This window comes from Thunnus albacares, chromosome 5 (genome assembly GCF_914725855.1).
Source record: "Thunnus albacares chromosome 5, fThuAlb1.1, whole genome shotgun sequence".
NCBI classification, from domain to species: domain Eukaryota; kingdom Metazoa; phylum Chordata; class Actinopteri; order Scombriformes; family Scombridae; genus Thunnus; species Thunnus albacares.
Genome location: NC_058110.1, coordinates 26,395,962 through 26,418,977, shown reverse-complemented (window position 1 = coordinate 26,418,977; position 23,016 = coordinate 26,395,962). Strand labels below are relative to the sequence as shown.

At 41.8% G+C, this 23,016-nt stretch overlaps 2 protein-coding genes across 4 annotated transcripts in view; one reads left to right on the top strand and one right to left on the bottom strand.

The window, feature by feature from the left end:
* Positions 1 to 2,650, top strand: part of kdm5c (lysine (K)-specific demethylase 5C) — a 20,851-nt gene extending 18,201 nt beyond the window's left edge. For both annotated transcript variants that reach the window (XM_044350818.1, XM_044350817.1), the window contains 4 exons: positions 17 to 59; positions 162 to 361; positions 1,215 to 1,403; positions 1,521 to 2,650. In XM_044350818.1, coding sequence (XP_044206753.1) covers positions 17 to 59; positions 162 to 361; positions 1,215 to 1,403; positions 1,521 to 1,529 — 441 coding nt within the window. In that variant the 3' untranslated portion in view covers positions 1,530 to 2,650. The remainder of the gene's footprint in view (positions 1 to 16; positions 60 to 161; positions 362 to 1,214; positions 1,404 to 1,520) is intronic.
* LOC122981941 (PDZ domain-containing protein 4-like) lies at positions 2,371 to 23,016 on the bottom strand. Of its 2 annotated transcripts, XM_044350819.1 has the most exons (8): positions 20,078 to 23,016; positions 11,070 to 11,123; positions 10,186 to 10,496; positions 10,003 to 10,090; positions 9,812 to 9,910; positions 9,664 to 9,726; positions 9,175 to 9,276; positions 2,371 to 6,542 (listed from the first exon to the last, which is right to left on the bottom strand). In XM_044350819.1, exons 1-8 carry the CDS (start codon positions 20,135 to 20,137, stop codon positions 4,512 to 4,514), a joined length of 2,808 nt encoding a protein of 935 aa, XP_044206754.1. In that variant the 5' UTR covers positions 20,138 to 23,016; the 3' UTR covers positions 2,371 to 4,511. The 2 variants fall into 2 exon arrangements, with proteins under 2 accessions (XP_044206754.1, XP_044206756.1); XM_044350821.1 differs by lacking the exon at positions 11,070 to 11,123.

Here is a 23,016-nt window from a genome sequence, read left to right as displayed (position 1 = left end):
GTTTGTTCGCCCACAGGCCGGATGTGAAAATGGTGTTGGCAAGAAGTCAAATGTTACAGGTAAGACTTTGTTGATTTCAAAGTAAAAATCAAAAGTGGAGTTGTTCACTGTGTCCGATAGAAACCAGACCTGATTACGTTTTCTCTCTGCACACTTGTCAGGTGTGGGTTCTCTGCTGGCACTGCTGCCTTTGCTAAAAGGCCAGGTCGTGGAACTTTCCCCGGCCACCAGGGAACGGCTGGAGGAGCTGCAGCTGGAAGGAGATCTGCTTGAGGTGTCTTTGGACCAGACACACATCATCAGTAGAGTCCTGCAAGCTGCCTCTGATCCATCCAGAGAAACACTGCAAACGCTCATTAAGGTCAGCAAAATTACTTTACCTTTGACCTTTTGTTAATTGTTATTATTTTTTAATGGATGTATAAAAACACACCACACATGTTAAAGTGAGGACACTTTATTTCCTGACATTTTCCTGAGATATGAAACGACACATGTAACATGACATTGTATGCAATCTTGGACAAAAAGCGGTGAGAGTACGCACATCCAAAAAACTTTCACAGGTAAAAATCAGAAAAAAGAGATCCGCACACTGTAGTAGTAGCTCCCAGCAAATTTAATTGAGCAATGTTTCAATTTACCAGAGATCTTCGTCAGGCATTGTCAAATCACCATCACAGAGCAAGACAAACAATATGTGATATACCTCTGTGATGGTGATTTGACAATGCCTGACGAAGGTCTCTGGTAAATTGAAACATTGCTCAATTAAATTTGCTGGAAGCTACTACTACAGTGTGCAGATCTCTCTTTTTTAATTGTATGCAATCTTAAAATAAACTCAACCAAAAGCTAAAAAACTGCAACAAAACACCTAAATTGTACAAAAAGTTCAATCATTCAAGAGCTTTCATATTTTAGTATGTTTAAAAAACTTTTATCAAAACGCAAGGCAGTGCCACACATGCATACTTACCTAATACAGCAGCCCATTATGTGTAGTTTCATTATGATTGATATGAAGCACTGATTTCTGCATGCAAATATGCATGCAAAATGTACTTTTTGTTATTCAATTGTACAAAAATGAAAGTCTGTCTGATTGTGACTTAGCAGGTGTTTGAAGAGGAAACAGTAGATGTGTTGCCGTGGTCACGTTTGTCCTCCTCAGCTGTTTCTTTTCTAACGTTCTCGTCCTCTCTTTCTCTCAGATCGAGCTCGAAGACCAGAGACGAACCAGCCGCGGACGGAGCAAGGACTCCAAAAGGAAGAGAAAGAGCCACAGAGGTGGCAGTGGAGAAGGGGCAGGAGCCAGATCATTGGATGCCTCAGAGTCAAAGAAAACCTGTCCCCTCAGCCACAGCCCCTCCCCTCACTTACCTGCCCAGATCCATCCAGAGGTAACAGCCCCCTTCACTTGTTTTTGCTATAAGTTCTTTTAATTCTCTGAAAAATTGTTTAAACTCAAGTTTGATGTCCCACTAATTACATGTTTTAATTTTTTTGTCTTTTGACAGGTTTTGTGATATAGTCAACGCTGGAGCTCTGTTGACATTGATTAATTGGAGGAATTGAAGGGACAGAGCATTCTGTGCCAGAAGACAATGTCAAGTCATAGAAAGATGCAGGACATCCCCCCCAACCTCCCTTCTCATCGCCCCCCATCCATACATTCAGACACTAACAGAGCAACGACTCTTCTACACTCCTGTCTCACCTTTAACTCAGCCATAACGTGCCCCATGATGTTTTTTTGGGTTTTTTTGCCCCGCCCCTCCCCCCCCAAACCTCGCCGTCTTACCTAAACTTTATTCTCCACCCTCCCCTGGACACATTTTTCCCTGTGAACATATTAAGACTGTGTTGGACTGATGTTGGACTCCCCGTGATAGCAGTGTCTTTGGTCTAGAGTTGTCTCTGAGGTCAGTCAGTATGCTATGTTACCCCAACTGTATTAAATGCTAGTTCAACTGAAGCCCGTCTGAGCACTGGCAAGTTGCAGTTTCAATTCACTTGAGCCCACCCCGTTGAAGTTGGATAAGCTATGGGTTTATTTAGACAGTTGTGTTAGGGCATGGATCCTGAAGCTGAGGTACAGCAGAAGGTTTTGACAGCTGATCTTAGATAACAGCACCATGGTTACACTTGTATTTTTTTAGTTGTATTGAATCTTGTGTTTGATGCTGTTTTGAGGGGGGACATGCATTTTGAATTTTGAATGAGTAAATTTTGGGAAGTGTTAAAAACAGGCATTAATGTTTTTGGTGCTACTTTCCCAAAATGGATATCTGTACCTCTTGGCTTTGTCTTTCTCTTACCCTCCCTTTTCATGTGATTTTTTTTTTTTTTTTTTTTTTTTTTTTTTAAGCTCCCATCCTCTTGACTCCATGTTTTCTTCCTTTCAATATGATTCTCCCTCGTTATCTCTTTGCAAATTAAGGTAACTTCACTGTAACTCACTTTGTCACAATTTATTTTGTTTCCTGGTTTCAGATTATTATATTATTATTATTATTATTATTATTATTATTATTGATATTGCAGACACACAGTTGTCGTGAGTTTATGTATAAACTTTTCATTTTAATGTTGCCTTTGTTTCTTTTCACTCTTGTTAGAAAAAATAAAGGTTTAGAATTGTTTAGGATATGTTGACTCATTATTTCTCATCTTTAAAGGCTATAATCCTGTCACCAATAACGGATTTTTGATCGTTAAAATCTTAACGCACACAGCGGCAGTTACGTAGCACCAAAAACAGTTTTCATGATCACAGCATTTATTTAGAAAAGCTTTCACTGTAAAATGGCAGACACTGGACATCACAATATTGAACAAACAAGTACACCATGTGGCTATGCTAGGATTTTGAGCAAGTTCATAGAAAGACACATCCACAATTACAGTATGTCAAAGGCTTTTTAGTCTTTAAGTACATGGAGAAAAAAATGGGCCTCAATATCAAACACGCATGCAAGTCAAATGAGGAAAAAAAAAAAAAAAAAAGCAGCCTTTGTTCATTTAGTTTTGTAAGTAAGTCGCCCCAATCTTGGTCATTCCAACTGCAGTCAGACCTGGACTCTCTTCTTTTTATTATCCAGAGGCTAATTCTAAAAGCGAAAAATCAAGTTTGGGAAGAAAACTTATAGAAGAATTATAGTCGGTCCACTTTTGATGTGAGTAGCTGCAAACCCAATAAATGGATTTTTTTTTTTTTAGCCAAGGATAATCTAATTAGCAATGAAACAGCCTTGTTTACAGTCAACATTAAAATAAATGTTTGGACATTTTATGAAATGGCAAATGAAGCAGAAAATATTTGATTGCATTGTGTTCCTTTACACGACAAATGTAGTTTTTTTTTGAATGAAATATCAAACATTTTATGTGCTTCATATGATACAATGTGCTTTAAAAAAACATTAAGCCCGTCAGCTGTTTTGTGCTTCAGTATTTTTCTCTGAGCTACAAGTTTTCCAGCCTTTTTGTATCACCTTGAAAATTGTGCTCTACAGTCAAGTCTGCCTGACAGGAAGGCACCGCTCAGCTCCTCCATTATCAAAAAGCATCTGTGGTCTGACAATGATGTTGCATTTCCTGTGTCGAAACATGAGCACTGCAGGAATGAAAAAAAAATGTCATATCTACATTAATTGGCACACGCTGTTCTTTTGAAAATTAAAAAGTCCTTTATGGACAAACGTCCACAAAATACACAATTTTATGGCACAGAAGTGGCTTTTCCTCAAAGTTTTCACAGCTGCATGGTTGTTAGCCTCACTTTTGTTTTTCTCTGTTCTGTCTTTCACAAAAATTAAAATACAATAGAGACCTGCAAGATATTTTCTACCTTTCAGTTGTATACCTTTCTTCTAATGACTCAACAGCAGGTGGTGTCATCTCCCCTTCATGTAATAGGACAGATTTCAAGTCGTGATGTATTTCTCTCCCTTGCTTCAGCCGTCTGACTGTTCTCCCTCTGAATATCTTCAAAAATCTGTGGTCTACTTCTTGTGCATTGACAGTGACAAGCTGGTACATGTTTCTGTGTAAAATTATTCACATTCTGTGAGAGGTAAAGCATAATGACAATGGCTGGAAAAGCATTTTTCCTGACTGGTTTAGGTCCAGCCAGATAAAATGGAAGAGGAATACAGTATTTTTAAAATATACTGTAGTACATTTCTGAAATTTGCGATTTTTGTAAATCTGCATTTGTGATTATGGAATGCATTTCTTAAATGCAGGTTCAAATCCACAATATTGGAAATGTGTGTTTCTTTTCTGTTTGGGAAGATAGGAAGCTTTTCTCCCTCCATAACATTTTAAGCTGGTGCCTTGGGTATGCTACTTTATATTACCACCAACTTAACCACTTTGTGTTTCATGATGTCGCTGCATCCCTGCAGACAAATATTTGTGCCAAGGTGTACTGAAGCAGCTTGTGTTCATCTGACAGGCCCTATCAAAACACTTTGGCACTTTTTTTATCGCTCCCCCTGCCCGTCTCAGACTGTGGTGACAGACAGCAGGGGGTTATAGACTTTCTTCCCATCAGCAGACCTGGACCCATGGGCCAGTAGTTCCTGTATAGTGATCCAGTTGTCCAGAATTCTGCGACTGCGCTTCTTCATGCTCCTGCGGTGGCACAGCTCCAGGATGGTGGTTGGCTCCTGCTGGTTTGTAGACCCCTGCTGTCCTCCACCACCGCTGCCCTGCTCCTTCTCACGCTCTCTCAGACAACCGAGGCGGCTCTGCATCATGAACTCCCTGCGCCGCCGCTGTTCTCGGGCCTTTAGCAGCTGCTGCTTGCGCTCCTCTTTGCTCCAGTAACGGCCCATCTTCATTTCACTCACCGCATCGTCATCTGTTGTCATGCCACTGCGCTCCTCTCTGATCTTCATGGCACGGGCCTTCAGGAGGCGATCCCTCACAGGCCGTTTAGCCACGTAGCGTGAGCCATCGCTACGGATCTTCACTTTCCACTCCATACGAGGGGAAGCAGGCAGCAGTGGAGGGGACAAGGATATGGGTGCACTTGGGACCTGGGCAACATCTTTACACGTGCTACCCAGACTCATTGGGCTGGCGTCACCCTCAGTCTCCATGCTGCCTTCTCTGAGTCCAGCGAGCCGCTCAGACGTGGAGGGAGACCTCAACTGCATGCAGCTCAGGTAGCGTTGAGGCAGCTTTGTTTCAGGATGACGACGGGACAGGTAAGGGCTGTTCTCTGCACTGCGTCCACCAGCCCTCTCAGCTGTTCCATTGGCTTTGGGGTTACGTCTCACTCCTCCATCTGAGCCCCTCCTGGTTCCTCCATCCCGGGACAGGGATCTAACCTTAGCTCCCGGGCTGGATGTCTTACCCTCGGCTGCTTTCCTGTGACTGTGGGGAGAGTAGGATTTGTTGAGGTTTGCTTGTACTCCGTCCCCTCTTTCAGCCCTGGTTCCTCTCTCTCTTTGCCTAGTGGAGGTTTGAAGCTGCATACCCACTGAGAGAAGAGATTCTCCTCTTTCCAGACTCTGCGTGGAGTGTGAAGGGTACTGTTCATTAACCAGAGGGGTGCTCCTGCAACTTTCCCCTCCAGTGTTGTAGGCACTGGTACTGTCCTTATCTGAGCGCTCCCTCTCTGGGAGCTCATTGATATCTGACAGAGCATGGTGACATGACTCCTCACTGACTAAAGTACCACTAACATCCAAGCGTCCAGCTCCTACGCCAGCGCCTGCACTTGCTCCGTTCTTGTCCTCGAGAGGCCAAGCCTTCAGACAACGCTCCCTCAGCTGTTGCATCTTCTGCGCCCTCAGGATGTTGCGACACTTGAATTCCAAATGACGCAGCTCCTCTTCCAGAAGGGCCATCTCATGCTGCGTCAGACTCTCATTCCTATTCACATCAAGTGAGACACCTCCTTCTTCCTGTGCCTGCCCCTGCTCTCCCAGTAGCAGCAAAGCGTTACTGTTCTTCTCATAGTAACACTTGATTTCCAAGAGCTCTTTGTACCTCTCACACTCCTCCTCAGTCAGCCCAGGCATCATCATCCTTACAGGATCTGCCATGTAGGCCCTCTCCAATCGCTCCATCTGTTCCAGCCCTCCTCCATTAACACAGTCTAGACCTAAGAGGGAGTCAGTACTGAACTGGAGGTCTTGAGAGTGAAGCAATGGCGGAGTTTCCCCTCGGCTGGAAAAAAACTTGCGCATGCTGCCGGGTGTATTGGTGGCATTCGTATTGGAGGCACTAGTGTGGTCGTCTCCCAGAAGATCATGTTCTGAAGATTCCTCATAGCGTGTGCTTTCATCTGTCCGTCCCACCCCGCTGTCCAGCTCCTGGCTGTTGCTCAGCACCGTCTGGAGCAAATCAGGTGAATCCCTGTTAATTGATTGACCATGACCACCTAGTACACCTCCACCAGCAACACCGCCTGGTCCAGCACCCAGTACAGAGGCACTGCTCCTCATTCTGTGGCCGCTGGGGAGATGGACAGCGTTGTCCAATGGCTCCAGATCCAGCTCATCTGGGTCCAGCTGGTTGTCATTCTGACAATGAAAGGTGAATCAAGCACAGGTTGTTGAATTTAGTTGATGGCATTGCAGTAGAGGTGTCAAGTTCATTGTTGAGGAGAGACATAAAAAAACAAAGGAAATGTATTAGAAAGATGCATGAGGTTTTACAATAAATATAATAATGTTTCTAAAGCTTTTAAGAAATAAAAAAAGCATGTTTAAACCTGCATTTACAGATTTTTGCACACTTGGGGCAGGGGAAAGAAGCTGTAAACACAACACTGACGTATCATTACCTTTTAAAGGTGCAGTGTGTAGGATTTAGTGGCATCTAGCAGTGAGGTTGCAGATTGCAACCAACTTAATACCCCTCACCCTCCCCTTCCAAGCGTGTAGGAGAACCTACGGTGGTCACAAAAAACTTGTGAAAAATGAAAAAAATGCGAAAAATGTGAAAAAAACCCAAAAGGTCCTCACTAGAGCCAGAGTTTGGTTTGTCTGTTCTGGGCTACTGTAGAAACATAGTGGTGCAACAGGGCAAGCTTCGTGGAAGAGGACCTGCTCCCTATGTAGATATAAAGGGTTCATTCTAAGGTGACGAAAACACAATGATTCTCATTTTCAGACAATTATAAAGTAATTAAAACATACTTATGAATATGATATTCCACTTCTGTCAAGTCCGTTCTGCTAGATGCCACTAAATTCTACACACTGTACCTTGAAGTTGATATAATAAACTCGTTAGCAAGCAGGTGCTTATTTATTCCAGCAGAAAAAGGAACAAAATTAGCATTTCCATTAGCATTTTGTGTCGTATTTCTGGCCACCTGGTGAATCTAAATCCAAATTCACTCTCCTTTTAGCTTTGTTTTGATCTTCATCAGAGAAATATCTGGCTCTTTAGTTGATAAATACGCTACTATGTTCACCAGCTAGTTGCTAATTTAGTCTGTCTGCTGTGGTGTTTTAAAGCTTTTTGGCTGAAAATAGCTGACTACTGTGTCTGGAAATGAAGCTGCTGAGATCAGTGAGAGTGAACCAAAACAGTCCAACTAAAACAATAAGCTGAAAAACACTAACTCTCCACAGAGATGAGCTAAACTGTTGAGTTTGGTGATAATTATCTGCAGGTTTTTTATTATGAGCAACCCCTTTCAGATTACACATTGTCATTTGATCTACTTTACAGTATAAAAATATTGATTATAGCACCTTTAATATTGCATAATGAATGCAGCACATTTTTGCACTTACAGTAAAGAGAGTAGTGCTTTTTCCTGTCACCAGATGGAGCTAGTGCAGTGTCAGATTTTAACACAGTAGCTTTTAGTTTCCATTGAATGAAGTGTCTTGAGAGGGAAATAACAATGCAGATCCAACAGGAGTACATCCAAACATGATCTGCCTGACAGTAAGGAAACTGATTCTTCATAGTTTGTATTTGGTATCAGAGGATGAAATGTCCATACAGAGTGATCCAGTCTTTAGTAATTAGTGATAGTTATGTGCATACATACTAATGTGTTTACTCTGCTGTTTTGATTGGCATCCCCTCAGAAGCTGATCAAATATAATGCAAATGTTCGTTCTTAAATTAGTAAACAACTCTACCCTCAGAGCACAGTTGATCTTGCCTAATTGGTTTTATTTGAATGTGAATTGCATTTAGACTGCGAGACGGAGTATTGATTATCTTCATCTTCATTCTTATTCTTCGACATCCCCTTTAGTTCTCTCTCTCTCTCTCTCTCTCTCTCTCCCCCAAGACAGCAGATCAAGCTTTAATCTTTGCTTGTGCATTTCCCTCTGATGATTCTACGTCCTCCCCTCTCTCACTTGAATCTTAATGTGGGCCCATGCCTTAGCAATATAAATCTTGTCAGCCTTTCACAGGTAGTAGGACTTGTGCTCCCCTCTCCAAATACAAGGACATATTTAAACAGAGGTGTGTGTGTGTGCATGTATGCGTGTGTGTGTGTGTGTCTTCTACTTAGACCGTTTTAATGAGTGCCTTTTAAATCTGCCCTCTAGCTCCTGTACAAATGCGGCCAGCATACAGATTTTTATATTTTCACGTATACCGTGTCTGTCTCCATCTGCAGCCCATTTTTACAAGAGTATGCCATGAAAATCCATTTTTGGGTCCACATGTTGTCAAGTGGTGTGTTTACAATGAATTTGGCAGAGGTGTGTTATTGAGGGGTGTCCAGTTTGTGTTACAATGCCCTCATATCTGCTACAAGAGTGACCTTGAGGGAAACAAAGCAGCTCCACATTAGCACTGTGAGTACAAGCACTATTTGTCTTCGCCTCTCTCTTCGTGCTATCTGTGTTCTCATCATGTTTTTGCACCTCTTTGCTTTTTTGCCTCCTCACAAGAGTCAGCCTGCAGGATAGGACAAAGCAGAGCGCCGTGCTCTTTCTCGTGTCCCCAATTTCTCTTCTGTCTGTTCTGATGTGACTGTACTTGTCTCCCTCTCAATCTCATGACTAAATGTTAAAAACAGGCTTTACACATCAAAGCATGTAAACTAATTAAACTAAAACTAATTTCTTGCTACATGAAGAGAGAGATAAAGAGAGAGGAACGCATTTTTTAGGTCAGTATTCAGACTGAGCCTTGCAGCCCGCTCCCCGAAGACTACATATCCAATTTCCTCACCTCTATCTCGGGTCGTGCGAGGAGCAGGGAGACATTAGTGCTGTCCTCTCTGGTGAGAATAGCTACCGCCTCCTCTCTGTCCTGGATGTCCACTCCATTTATCTGACAGAGAAAAAGGAGCATAAAATTGAGCTAATGTCAGTTAGTTTAAGACCCTTTACATCAAGGCTAGATTCAATTAAATTACCCGATTCAGGAAATGGTTTTTCCTTAGAATTTCCAGCACTGACAAAAAAAAATCTCTGAGCTTAATAAAATAGATAATAATATTCAACCTCTTATGAAAGAGTTCAAAATAATTGCTACACTATTAGTAATTTGTTTGGAGTATTGCTGGATTAGTCTTCACTTCAGTGCATTACATAATTGGACAAAATGTTTTTAAAGAAATAGGTTTATCCCTGTAGTATTGATGATGTTCCTTTCATTCATGCAATTACAGCATATAAAGAAATAATAGCTCCAGTGTACTATTCAGGAAAAATGTACCTGTAGTATTCTGTCTCCCTTGCGGATGCGGCCATCTATTGCAGCAATACTGTTTGGGTTCACCTGGAAAAAAAGGATTTGTTAAGCCTTTTTTTTGGAAATTGAAGTCATTGCAAACTGCAATAGTTGATAGAGTTCAAGTTTTCACCTCTCCTACATAGATCCCGAGGTCCTCCTCATCATCGGTTCTGTAACACACTGTCAACCCGAGTTTATCCTGCTGACGAGACTTATACAACTCCACCTCCTAGTGCAGTTAGAGAAAAGTTGTAGGATGTCAGACAGAGAACAGTGGGGCAGCTCTTGGAACAAGAGTTTGAGTAGCTAATGGTCTCTCACCTCGTATTCCAGCTCATCCTGCCTGTCCACTTCATGCTGAGTGATATCGAAGTAGTCAGTGGGGTCATAGTATACAGGCTCTATAAAGCTGGGGATGAGAATATTCAGGAAATAATATTTTAGTCATTGGGGCAGCTTCAGACTTCAAACGTGTGAACAGAATGGCACTCCCTTCCCACTTACAGTTCATTGAATAGATATGGCTCCAGTAGCGGTGGTAGCGGAGGGGACGGCGGAGGGTCGGGTGGGGGTGGTGCACCACAGGGATGCTGGCTGCTCTTGCCCAGAGTCAACATATGCTGGAAGCTGATGTCTGTTTGGGTGCAGCTGTCTACGCAGTCGGCCATGCCCATGGTCACTGGCACTAACCCTGCAGGGGCTCCCGCTAGGCCTGCTCGTCTGCGGGCCCCCCGCCTTAGTATGTTGGACAGCACGGGGTCCCGTATGTCCAGGGTGGGATCCCCAGAAAGGCGGGATAGCTCCTTTCCATTCACCTGGAAAACACAGGTAATAAGGATCAGATGGTGGAAGAGGAAAAAGAAACTGAATGAGGGAGGATTGGTGGAGGGAGAAAGATGCTGTAAAATGAGTGACATCTAGTTTTAACGATGTGTGACACAGAGAAACTGCAAAATACACAAGAAATAGATAACGATTTAGAAAAGGGGCATCAACTGAGAAATGAACAAAATAGATGCTAACATGAATAACAGGAAGAGGGGAAGACAGGAGGATAGACGAACCGCTTCAGCAGTTTTATGAGACAGGCAAGGTTAGTTCACAGAATTAAAGCTGTCTCACAAAACACAGGAGCACAGGAGGGGCAACTACAGCTACACACACCTAAAACAAAGAGGGACTGAGGTCACGTTAGTCAACAAAAAAAAGTAGAAAAAATACACTTCAACAGACATATAAGTGTATTTAATGTGTCACACAGTTGATAGTGTTTCTACAGGCACACAGAGACCAAAAAAAAGAAAAAAAAAAAAAAAACAGGTTTATGTCTAAAAGGTTTCAACACCACATCACACCAAGCAGCAGAGCAGAAAGCCGTATACTGAGACCTTTAATCGACCGTCAGCATCGAAAGAGCACAGCATGTTGCTTATGTGACCCTTCTGTGAAGAGAAGGAGAGAAAGTGGGAAAATGTTGCAAGTTAGAAAGTAATTACAAGTGTGAACAGTTGTAATATGGCCAGAGGATTCCTGAGAACTTTATTTTCTTTGAAGGCCAGAACCAAAGGTAATGCAAAAAGGAAAAGCACATACTGAAGCTTAACAGCGACGGAGATAAAAATGAGCTGTACCTTATACATTAGTCTTGTGCACTCGTGTCTACAAAACACAGAGAATTAGAAATGGTCCCTCTCTGCAAACGTGTTTAGATAAAGAAACTTATTTATATGTTCTGGAAAAAAATGTTCTTTTTTGAGCAAGGGGGAGCTCGTAACAAAACATGATTATAATTTCACATGAGACAGATGTTTGATAATTCCTATTTCTCTTTAAAAAAAACCCCACTCCCTCTCTCTCTGTGGACACTGACAGTTCGTTTAAACAGTCCTCATGCAGTATTTACAATATAAATGGTCATCAGGGCACCACAACATGTGTCCTGACTCTCTGGTGCTGTTGAAAGCCGGATCCTGTGGCGCATGAAACATCTCCCCTGTTTTCCCTCTACTGCTGGTTCATACACCAGGAGGGAGAGAGGGGGGCATTAAAAATGAAAGATTATTGAAAAAGCATCTGGAGAAGGAATCAAAACAGTATATGGATTGAATCCTGAGCCAAACCAATCCTGGTCAATTTAAACAGGACTTCCTACAAATGTAAAGGAGGAAGATTAGTTCAGCATTTAAACCTGTTTTTAGTCACGCTAGTCCACCACTGTGGTAGAAATTTACAGAGAATCTGTACTGAAATGCTGAATTTTTGTGAGGTCAAGATGTCCTGTATGGCTTTTACAGATATGTAAACCCTGTCACACTCAGCTGTAAGGATAAGATGTGGCTTTGCAGGGGCTTATAGCTCTTTTTAGTGTGTGTTGCAACGACTGGCTCCAGTCAGGAAATAACTTGGGGAGCTGTTTGTGTCAGTTTATGACCTTATTGTTCTCTGTGCTGGGATATAAGACATTGTCGTCTGGTGTTGATCTTTAAGCTTTTGTATGTACAGCATTGTGTGTATAGCTTCCTGGGCCCAGAATTAAAATACAAGAGAATTTTCTTTTATTATCCACCAACCACTTTGGTCCAGAGCCCAGACTGAAATATCTGAATTAACTATTGGATGGATTGCCATGTAATTTGGTACAGACAGTCATGGTCCTCAGAGGAATGAATTTGGTGTTTCCTTGACTCTTCGTCTAGCACCAACAGGTCAAATTTTTAATTTGTTCAATACTTTGGTTGATTTATGACCAAAAAATGACCATCAGCCTCAGCTGTACTTTGTGTTTTGTTAGTTCTTATTAGCTCATCATAGCACTGAACATGGTGAAAATTGTAGCTCCATTACAGCTGCTAAACATCATTATAGCTGTGAGCATGTTAGCATGTTGAGGTTGGCATTTAACTCGAGCTCACAGAGCCGCTAGCGTGGCTGTAGACTCGAAATTAAATGGCACTCGTCTAAATTTTGCTGCGCTTTCAAATGATCACATTAAAAACAAACTCAATTCCCTCTCTTGATTTCATTACATATGAGACGGACACTAACATGATGATTTTCATGTGCTGAGCCAGACAGCCTTTGTATCGTCTCATTCGCGTTGCACACAGTCGCTGACCTTGGCTGTCTGCGACTCTCCACATCTTTACCACCCTGCTTCATTCACCCACTCCCTCTCTCTTCTCTTGTCCCCTCCCAGTAATTGCATGTCAAATCTATGTTCCCATGTGCAGTCAAGCACAAAAACTTTCTTGCCACATTCAGCCCCTGTTCCTTTTCTTTGATATGGTTCTCTCTTGTGCTGTTACACCACCTCGCCCTGTTCTTCCACCACCACCACCATCCTTCTAGTCTATCTTCCCTCCCTTTCCATTGTGTTTCCATGCTCACATTCATTTCCCTCTTTCTCCCTCTCTACCCATGTCCACGCCTTCTTCTTCTCTCTTTTTTCACTAGACTCTCTTATGCCGTGCTGTCTCAGCAGTTCTTTCTGCTCTGTGCCTTCACACTCCACTATCTCCATCTATTTTAGCCAGTCCATCTCCTTGTGTGTGTTTGTCCGTCCTCACACTAATGTTGCTTCATAAATCTTGCTGTCTCTCTAAATGAGCCTCCTCACTTAATAACAAATAAGATAATTCCCTCCACATGGCCTACTGGCGATGAAAGAATTAAGTCTTTGTAGTCTGCATGTTCGATTAGAGAAAAACGCACCTAAACATTATTCACTAAAATGCATTTTCTTTTCAGGCCTCATCTCCTAATATTTTTTCTCTCCTGACAACAGGATGTATCTATTATTTCAGCACTCTGTGCTCGTGACCACACGGCACCAGCTCTCCAGGATCAGAGAGAGGCTATTAGGAAGCAGCTCTGTGGCCATGAGTGACAGGTATGAATACTGAGAGAGCGGAGAGAGAGGGGGGTTTTCTCATTCATTATCAATGAGAGGTGCTGAGATTGCTTTGAAGATGACTTCATGCAGGGTAATGGTTGTTGTGTGTTCGACAGCTTTCTGTCCTGATTTGATGAGGAATCCATTATATACTTGCCATGTTCTGTTCTCTATTATCTCTGGGTTAGTGGGTCATTACATACCACTACTTTCTTATAAGCTACATATTCTATGCAAATTATGAAGCTCGGGGTGCACAAATCCCCCACACTCCATCCTCATTCTGTATATTTGTGTTTAACCCTCATCCTACTGACATATTCAACATGCACGGACTACAGACAGGGGCCCCTGGGTGGGGACCCCAAGAATAAACTACTGCAAGAAACAACCATCATAGCAAAATGTTAATTAATTTCTTCTTAAAACATTATTAGTTATGTAATTAATGCCATCTGAAAAAACAGATTATTATTATTTTAGGAAAGTTACAGTTAATTTATATATTGTTGAAAATGAAAATATATACTTTTCTTTGATACAAATTGTAGATTTTATCCCAAGAACAATCTTTCCACAAAGCCTTCAAAATGACTGACAGAGTACCTCTACCCCCGAATCCCCCGACAGAGTGTGATACTTTAAAGTTAGGACCCATGGCAAACATGAACTCAATAATAGTTCCATCTTTTAAAGCGGTGGCCTAAAGGTTAGAGAAGCAAGCTTTTGACCGGAGGTTCGCCAATTCAATCCCCTGGACTGGCAGAATAAATCTGGGTGGGGAAAGTGAAAAGCAGCATTTGCCCCCCCTCATTACCACCACTGTGGTGCCCTTCAGCAAGGCCCTTAACCCCAACTGGTCCAGTGGGGTTGCTCAGTGGCCAGCAGATCAGACTGTGGTTGTACTGGGCAGCTTCCAGTTGTGACTGTATAACTGTGTGAATGTGTTCAGGGCGTTCCTGAAAAAGAGAGCATTGCTCTCAGAGAAACTCCCCCATGAATCAAGAAAAAAACTGCATAAGCGGAATTAGGTGCTTTTGACTGAGGTCCCCCAGGAGCCCAATACATTTAAAAAGCACTAATTAAAAGAGAAACTGAAATCAATGATATGAAGTCATTAAGAACAAATTGATTGATAAAGTCATGAAAAATTAGAATGATAGAATAAAGCACCTGTGAGGGGTCTGCAGGTACCCTAGTCAGTAGGATTAAGGTTAAGATGGAATTGAAATTCAGACGAAATTGTGAGGCCTCCAAAAACTCAGCGTTGCACAGTAGGGGGTGGGCGTTGGTGATATCTGCGGAGCTGAGGGTGGGGACGATGTGGGTAAAGATGAAAGAGATGCAAAGAGTTCAAAGAGTAGAGAGAGAAAGCAAAGGAGGAGAGACACTGGAGGAGTTCACGGGGAGCGAGGAGGAAGGGAGGTGAGGAGAGGGTAATGATGCAGGAGAAATGTGGAAAACAAGCTTTCAAGGAATTGCCGTGTGAATGTAAATAGCCTGGCAAAGGGTTCAACACTTGTATGTAAACACACGCACAATGGGAGCTCATGGGAAATAGCTAAGTGGTTGATGCATAATTAGTTTTTATCTGAAAGCCCTTTAAAGAGTGAATTAATCTCATGTGCTGTACAACAGGCTGAGATGAAAAAAGGGGGGAAGGTAACGACTAACTCCACAGTAGCACACATTATCCCACACATAGCCTTCAGTGTGTGGAAAATACACACAGACTTTATCTGAAGCGTGCCCTTGTAAACTGTTTTAATGCTGAATTTTTTCCTCTCAGCATCACAGAGTTTTTTTTTTTTCTTCCTCAAATTTATGTGCATTTTCACATGCAAAAGCTCCTGCATGACCAATACCTGCACCCCCACATATTGAATTCCACTTGTTCGGTAATTGATTTTTCTCATCTCCCATGCTTTGAAGGCTGGAGCAGTCACCTCTTCAGAAAATCAATTAATCTGGAAACAGAGTTGACCTACTCTGGCTCTAACCCCTGTTGTTTGATATCGCTGAGCTAATTTAAATAGACAAGCAGGGAGTGGTAGGCCTATTATAAACTGATAACAGTGAGAAGGTATTGATTTAAAAGGCAGCTCAAACATTCTTTAAAATGATGCAGATGAAGTTAACAAGCCTCAGCGGGAGTATGGAGTACATAAATGTACATCAGTTGTTAGTACACTCATCAGGTAGAACAAAAGATGAATTACGGGCAGATTTTTTATCAGTGGCGGTGGTGGAGGATTAGCAACTAGGTCTGAGATAGAGCATGTAAACTTTAAAAATACACACTAAACCTTAATAGAAAATGACACTATGTCACAGACTATAAGACTTATCTTCTCTGCCACTCCTGTCCTATTAAGTGAAATGACATCCTCTCCATCAGTATCTTACTTCACCCATGTCAGTCATATGCTTGAGAAGTCTGCAAGTGAAAGAGCAGGAGGCTGACAGACAAACACACTTGCTCTTGTGCGCATACACACACACACACACACACACACACACACACACACACACACACACATACACACGTTATGCACACTAGTGCAGTAGTCTACACTTCACCTGAGAGAACAGACAGGACACACTCTTGACATAAAAAGAAACTGACGAGCCAAAAAGTAATGAGCAGTCTGTCAGGTGATTTAATTAACCAGTTTTGACTGCTTCCTCTTCTTTTCAGAGTGGTTACAAGACATCTAATGCTTTGATAGAAATATGTCAATCTCATTGAGGTGACATGATTAAGTAAAAGTTATAAATAAATAATTATATACTATATATAAATACAAAAGGTTAGATAGACATTTATATATGTTTTAGTTGCATGTGAGAGAGAGGGCAGAGTAAGAACAGATGAAATGCACTTTATTTTTATCCCCCTCTTTAGCATTTACAAGCAATATATGAATATATTAAATATTTATATATATGAATATTTAATACATGGTTTATAACACACTATAATGTAGTTGTAAGCTGATATAATGTCTTTAACTTTCAATTAGCACACAATTTTATTTGCCTCATCGTTGTAAAGCGCATTAGTGTTATATAAATAAATGTATTATTATTATAAAGGGATGCTGGTGTATAAACAGATAATGAGTGAAAACACAATAGAGTTATTTTTAAAATGTGTCTTCATGGGAGAGGTTATTATTGTTGAAAACACTGCACATTAAGAAAAAATTACAACAACAACTACATTATACTGTGTTACAAACAAAACGGTGAAGTGATAATGCTCAGAATAAATGGAACGATGGAAGAAAGAGCAACATTTGGGAATATTGTATCATAAGTGAAAGGTGTAGTGATGGTACTGCTTGCTTATACTGAAGGGTAGACAAAACAAAAGGAATATGTGACAGTATGATGCAGTCTAATACAATAGCCCTGCGATACATAATGCCTTTGAAAAGCTTACAGTATAATGCTCAGTGTTCGTTTGTTTGTGGTGCTCTTGTGTTGCATCACATTATATTGTCAGGTGTTGCTTTTATTTTGTCCACCCCCCAGCATGGGTTGTGCATTTATCCGGATAAAGTCAGCTGGTCATTGGTGTGTATTGATTCTCGTCTGCTTGCCTCATTGTGACCGTCAGCATGTTTCTTCGTGTCATTGTGAATAAAAGCACATTAGGTTTGTTTAATGACACCGGTTGCCATGGAAACAGCCTCCCTTTAAAACCGGCTTTACAGTGACACAGAAAGAGAAAAATAAGGGAGCGGCTGAAGGGCTCAGGGGGCCAGAGGTTTAGTGTGTCAGGTACTCTGTAAAATATATGTAAAAATGCAATATTTTACTCAAAATGGTTTTTGTGCACACAAGCCTAGAGCCGAGTCTGTAAATTCATCAACTGAAAGATAATATGCCTTTTTACTTGGGGCTATGGGAGGCAAAATTGATCAGAAACATGCCAATGGGTGTGTACCAAACACGAGTGTGCGGAGTATGTGCAGCAGAGGCCCGATGTATAATGCATGAATTATATTCATTTGGCAAGAGAACCAAGTGTTTTGATATAGTCAAATTTAACAGCCTGGTTTTCCAGTCTGATGTAGCTGTTAGCTGTTTAGTGCTGTATTTATTGTCTAAAGACAGACGCAGTTACTCAGTAGACCGCATCTAATTTGAAGGTGTAATTAAACATGTTTGTTAAGGAAAACGGCATAAAGCTGCAAATCTTCAAAGGAAATATACAAAAAAATGGAAAGCCATGAAATTTGGGGGAAATGTAATTATGTTTCCCCTGTGTGATGATTTCTTTTAATGATTGGACACTGTATACCTTCATCTTTTGGTTGGCATGAACTTTAGATTAATCAGCCATCTGCATGGCAAGAATTGCTACATTTCTAATCATTTCATGTAATGAAACGATGATGAGATTGAATTTTATAGAAAAAAACCCAGCATGCAATCTGTGATTACCTTTAAGCTCCCTTTTGGATTTTTTTCCTGTATGTTGGCTATTTTCTACTTTTTTTTGCAGTTTACCAGACAACAGCTCATGCTTTTTATATGAGACCTCCAGGTTTCGTTGAATATACCCTCATTACAGTGTACGAGTCAACCTCTCAAAGCCAAAGGCTCTGGCTCTGAATTCAGTGCTCCATCTGCGTTTGTTCTCTCTGTCTCATGCCTCTTTGCCTTCAGCCAGCAATGTCGTTTCAGGCTTACCAGACCATAATATATGCAGACTTACTGCTCCACCATCCCACAGTATCTGCTCTGCTTACACAAGAGCTTTGCATACAACATGACAACTACTCTGCATGCTCAGAATCGAACGACATATTTCCTGGCTGGCTGGCTGGCTGGCTGTCTGTCTCTCCAGGAATGACTGTTCACTGCGCTTATCACCACACCCGTCTGGAGACCACGTGCAGGTACTCTGTCTGACGGAGCCGAAAGTGTTTCTGGGATGACAGACCTATAGGGACACAACCTTCAGATTGACCTCACATTCCCAAATTATTTGATTTCCACTTTCAAAGATTTCGACCTGCATGTGGTCAGTGTCATTACTGCTGACCTCTGTTAGACGCGGTCGTCAATTATGAAATGCACCTGCTATGCTCTGGTTTTTATGATCACAACCCAGACTGCGTACACCACCTCGCTCCTTGTTCTCTGGCACTCCGCCCTGTGGATTTGTGAAGTCACTCAAGCCTTTCTATTCACCCCTGCTCCATGAAGCGCTCAAAACAATTACTTCTGACGTCTGAAGGCAAACAACAGAGAAAAGTAAACCTGAAAGAAAGAAAGAAAAAAATCGGACTTTTCCTCCCTCTATTATTTGCCCATTTCTTTTCTATTTCCCTCCTCGACTCATTACTGTGCCTCTTTTTAGGCTCAGTCTCTTTCCATGTTTTCCTCTCTCTTGGCATCGCCTCTGGCACCAGATGCAACCCAGTTAACTGGCTCAGACCCTGACTCCAACAGGCAACAGAGACCCAGCTGAGGCTTCTGGTGCCACAGATACTATAAGTGTTGCACAGCATACCCATGAGTGCTGAGGACTTTACATGCTTAGTAAGCATGGGGCTTATTTTGGTCACCACATGGATCCAGTCACTGAACAGGAGCTTCTTTAGGCACTGCAGCCAGATGAGCTTACTCAGATACAGTCTGTGGTCCCAGTTGGCAGGTGGTACTGAGGCTGTAACCGTGGCAACCCCTCTCTCCCATAACACTTTAGTCCAGCTTTAACAACCCATCCATCCTGCTGCCTCCGTGGCTCTGCACCACTCTACTTTCTCCACGCCAGCGTATCTCTCCGTCTTATGCAATTTAGCTCTGCTCTGCTCTATCTAATCTCAATTATTACAATCACTGTGAAGTATCATTATCATAATTATCGGTTTTATCATCACTGAATAACTATTCCAGTGCAGCAATTTATAGCCTTGCTCGAGAAGTACAAAATGATTTCCAGATTTTTTTTTTTTTTAAGCTAATTCATACAAGTAAAATCTACAAAAAGATGGGTTTTTGCAGAGATGTGTCACATGATCTGGAGGTTATATGAAATACATCAATCATGTTTAATGCATTTGCTGCCTTGATTCACTTAATTAATTTTATTAATTACCCAATGTAATTATAATGTTTTTGATTACATGATATAATGGTGCCAATGACTCATTGATTCATTCATGAATTACCTGATGGTGCAATTGGGACAAATGACTGTAGTTAATATATAGATTCTACTTGGGACTCAAAACTGGTTATTAGGAATTTAATGTGTGAATGGTTTGTAACAAGCTTCTGTTAATTTCTGTCTGTTGCTGCAGAAAGAAGCACATGACATTATCATGAGAGCTGTTTTGATCATGAAGAAGCATCACTGTGAGAAAGGGCCAAGTTAAAAAAAAAAAAAAACAAAGCAGACTTTAAAGATGCACAAAGGAATTATTATCAAAGAAGGAAATGAATACAAGTCAGACAGACAGAGAGGATAGGAGACAGAGAGCTCACCTGGAACATGACCCTGTATTGTTCTTCAGGCTTTTGAACCACACACATGTTGCACCCCATTGTGACTTTTGACACTGTGCTGGACTGTGCAGGTCCAAAATGGCCCCAGATGACCAGTTCTCACACCGGAACTCTCTCTATCAAGGTCTTTGTCTGTGGCAGTGGCAGAGCCCCACCCTCATTCGCAGGGTTGTGGTATATTACTCGACTCCTCCTCAGAGTAACACACAGCACATCCCCGCCAGGGACGGATACACAGTTTAATTGGCTGCACCGCTCTTCTCCTCTTCTTCTGTGTTGTGTTGACAATTCAAGTGTTATAATCCAGAGTAAATTTAAACGTGGAGCTGAAAGTCTCAGTGTTTGTTTCTGTCTCCTTCTCAGGCAAAAACAGTGTGCTTGTTTAAGTTGGTGTGCTCATCGTAGATCATCCAGTTTCATTGCAATCTTGTCTTTGGATTGACTGTGGAGCTGTTGAAGAGTCCTGCTGGTTTGTGCTTGTGTCATTAAATAGATTAGGCGGTTGTTTCAGACAAATCAATGCTTATCCAGTGTCTTGTCAAAAAAGATCCTACAGTGTACTTGCTATACCCGGTCTTGTTTGATCTCTAATGTTGACAACAGCAGGATAGAGCAGGTTTTCCCAAAAGAACTCTAACTGAACTCCCTCATGCTGTTCCTGAGTTTATACACTCGAAGCACTAAACCTCCTAAAACAGCACACTTTCAACAAAGCTCTTTGAACAAGTTAGATACAAACAATGCAGCTATCAAACAACTTGCCTCAGTCCTGTTTTTCCTCACTCCCACACTGTGCACCCCACCTACTACCTTGTGCTTTGCAGGATCAGTGAAGGAGTGCTGAGTGTGGCTGGTGAGATAAGTTCTCCTCCTGAAAGCCCTGTCAGGACTCTCTTCACTTGCTCTACTCCTCCACTTCTGGATCAATGCATTGTTAAAAGGTATTTCCTAATTTAACTCTATTGAAAGTTTAGAAGTGGGACAGGTTGGGTGGTGCACGGTGGTGCATATTACATAATTTGCCAGGATCTTTAAGACCTTGCTTTACAGCTTAAATAAGCTGGGGAGTCAAGCCCAGAAAACATGCAAATCTGCACACGCATAAAGACAGACAGGCAGTCAACACACGCCGTTTTCAACTACAAGCCTCACTACACAAACAAGCTGCCAAATTTCCTGTAACTGTGTCAGCAGAACTGCCATCACTTTGAGAAGTCATCGTTCATACTGCCTCTCCAAATAATACAAGACACGTAAATAAAACATGCCCAAACTGTAGCTTTGTATATATTATTATAGTAGACTGCAGCAGAAACGTATTATATTTATCTGCTCTGTTGTCAGATATCATAAAAAGTATTAGACCATCGATTCTCTAAGCCACAGCATACTCAGCACTCTGGATGACTGCTCTAGGCTGAGACTGAATGACGGACTATAATTAAATTAGTGACCTCTTAAACAGAGATCAGACAAGACTCTATCCTGCCTCGGTGGAGAAATCAATAGTCACGGATCGATTGGATTTTGTGCTGGGTTATTGGTGAAATCAAGACTGTTTATCACAAATACCATCAATGTTTACTTACTTTACTAATCCAATGATTTCATTTATGCAGGCATTTTTATCAACCTATGGAGATAATCACAATATTCACTGAAACTCAAGCTCATTCTCTCATGTTTTGATGTTTTAATTGTCCTTCTGCTATTATAAATGACCTCCGTCTATTGATAGCAACTCCCACTCCCTCTAAGATTAGCCTCAGTCTGCATCCCTCAAGGATAACCTGCAATAAAAAGGAAACTGAATTTCATTCTAACTTTCTCTGCTGTCTTCCAGTCCCCTTTCCTGCCCTCTAGGTCTCATCGTGTTGGTTAAACCTTTATCTGTAATCCTCCAGCGAGAATAACTCAGTGTGGTCGTAGCTTGAGAGCCTTGTCTGAAAGGTCCATCGCTCTGTGTGCTGCCAGCGACAAGGTGTTAGAGCAGCTAATCCTCATTCAAGGCTCCACTACACCTGTATCCTTTGCAGACGCAGTGTAATCCTAGACCCTGGCTCCTAACGCAAACCACACACGCACACACACGCTCGCAGTCATATACTCTCACACACACAGGCACACTCCCATAACACTTTTTTTCACAAGAGAAGCATGAAAACTTGGGAAACGAGAACCTGACAGACAAACTCTGCAGAGTAGGTGCTAATCAAGCTACAGTGAGGTGTCAGACATGCTCAGCGGGCAGGTATGCTCCAACTGTCATCCTTTCTCTCCATCTCTATCTTCTGCTCATCACCATATATGTACATTTTTCTACCTGAGTACCAATCCTACATGATTATTGCAGTGCAGTGTCCAGGATCATCCCCTGCTTGTCATGCTTTCAGAATAACAGAGCTACATATGGTATGAAATGACAAATAATTCTGAAAAAAATTCCCTTCTATTAAAGTACACAAAGGAGGATAAAAGGATGTCCTGATAAGGCACAAGTCCACCTGTAAAAGTTAGTCCATCTTCAGTCTGCAGAAGGAAGAAAAAAAAGAAGGAAATTCAGTCCATTTTAATCCTCCTTTTGTCTGCTGGTCATTCTATTTGAAATATCCACAGGACGGTATTTGTGTTTAAGAAGAGAAATAAAAACCTAAAAACCATGGTGAGTATTCCAGGTGGTTAGATTGTGGAGCAGAGTGTGGCGCCTGTCTCAGGTCAGTGATAAATCACCATGAGCAGCCTCACAAGATGAGAGAAATCACTAACGGCTGATTGGAGGATACTTCTTGGCTTCTCCCCTTGGGCGCGACGGTAAATGCACTCCCCCCACTGCAGCGGGGGGAAACACAAAAGGCGGCTGTTCCCCAGCGGTGAGGGATCCTGCTGATCTGCACGCTGCACTACACTACTACTAAAGC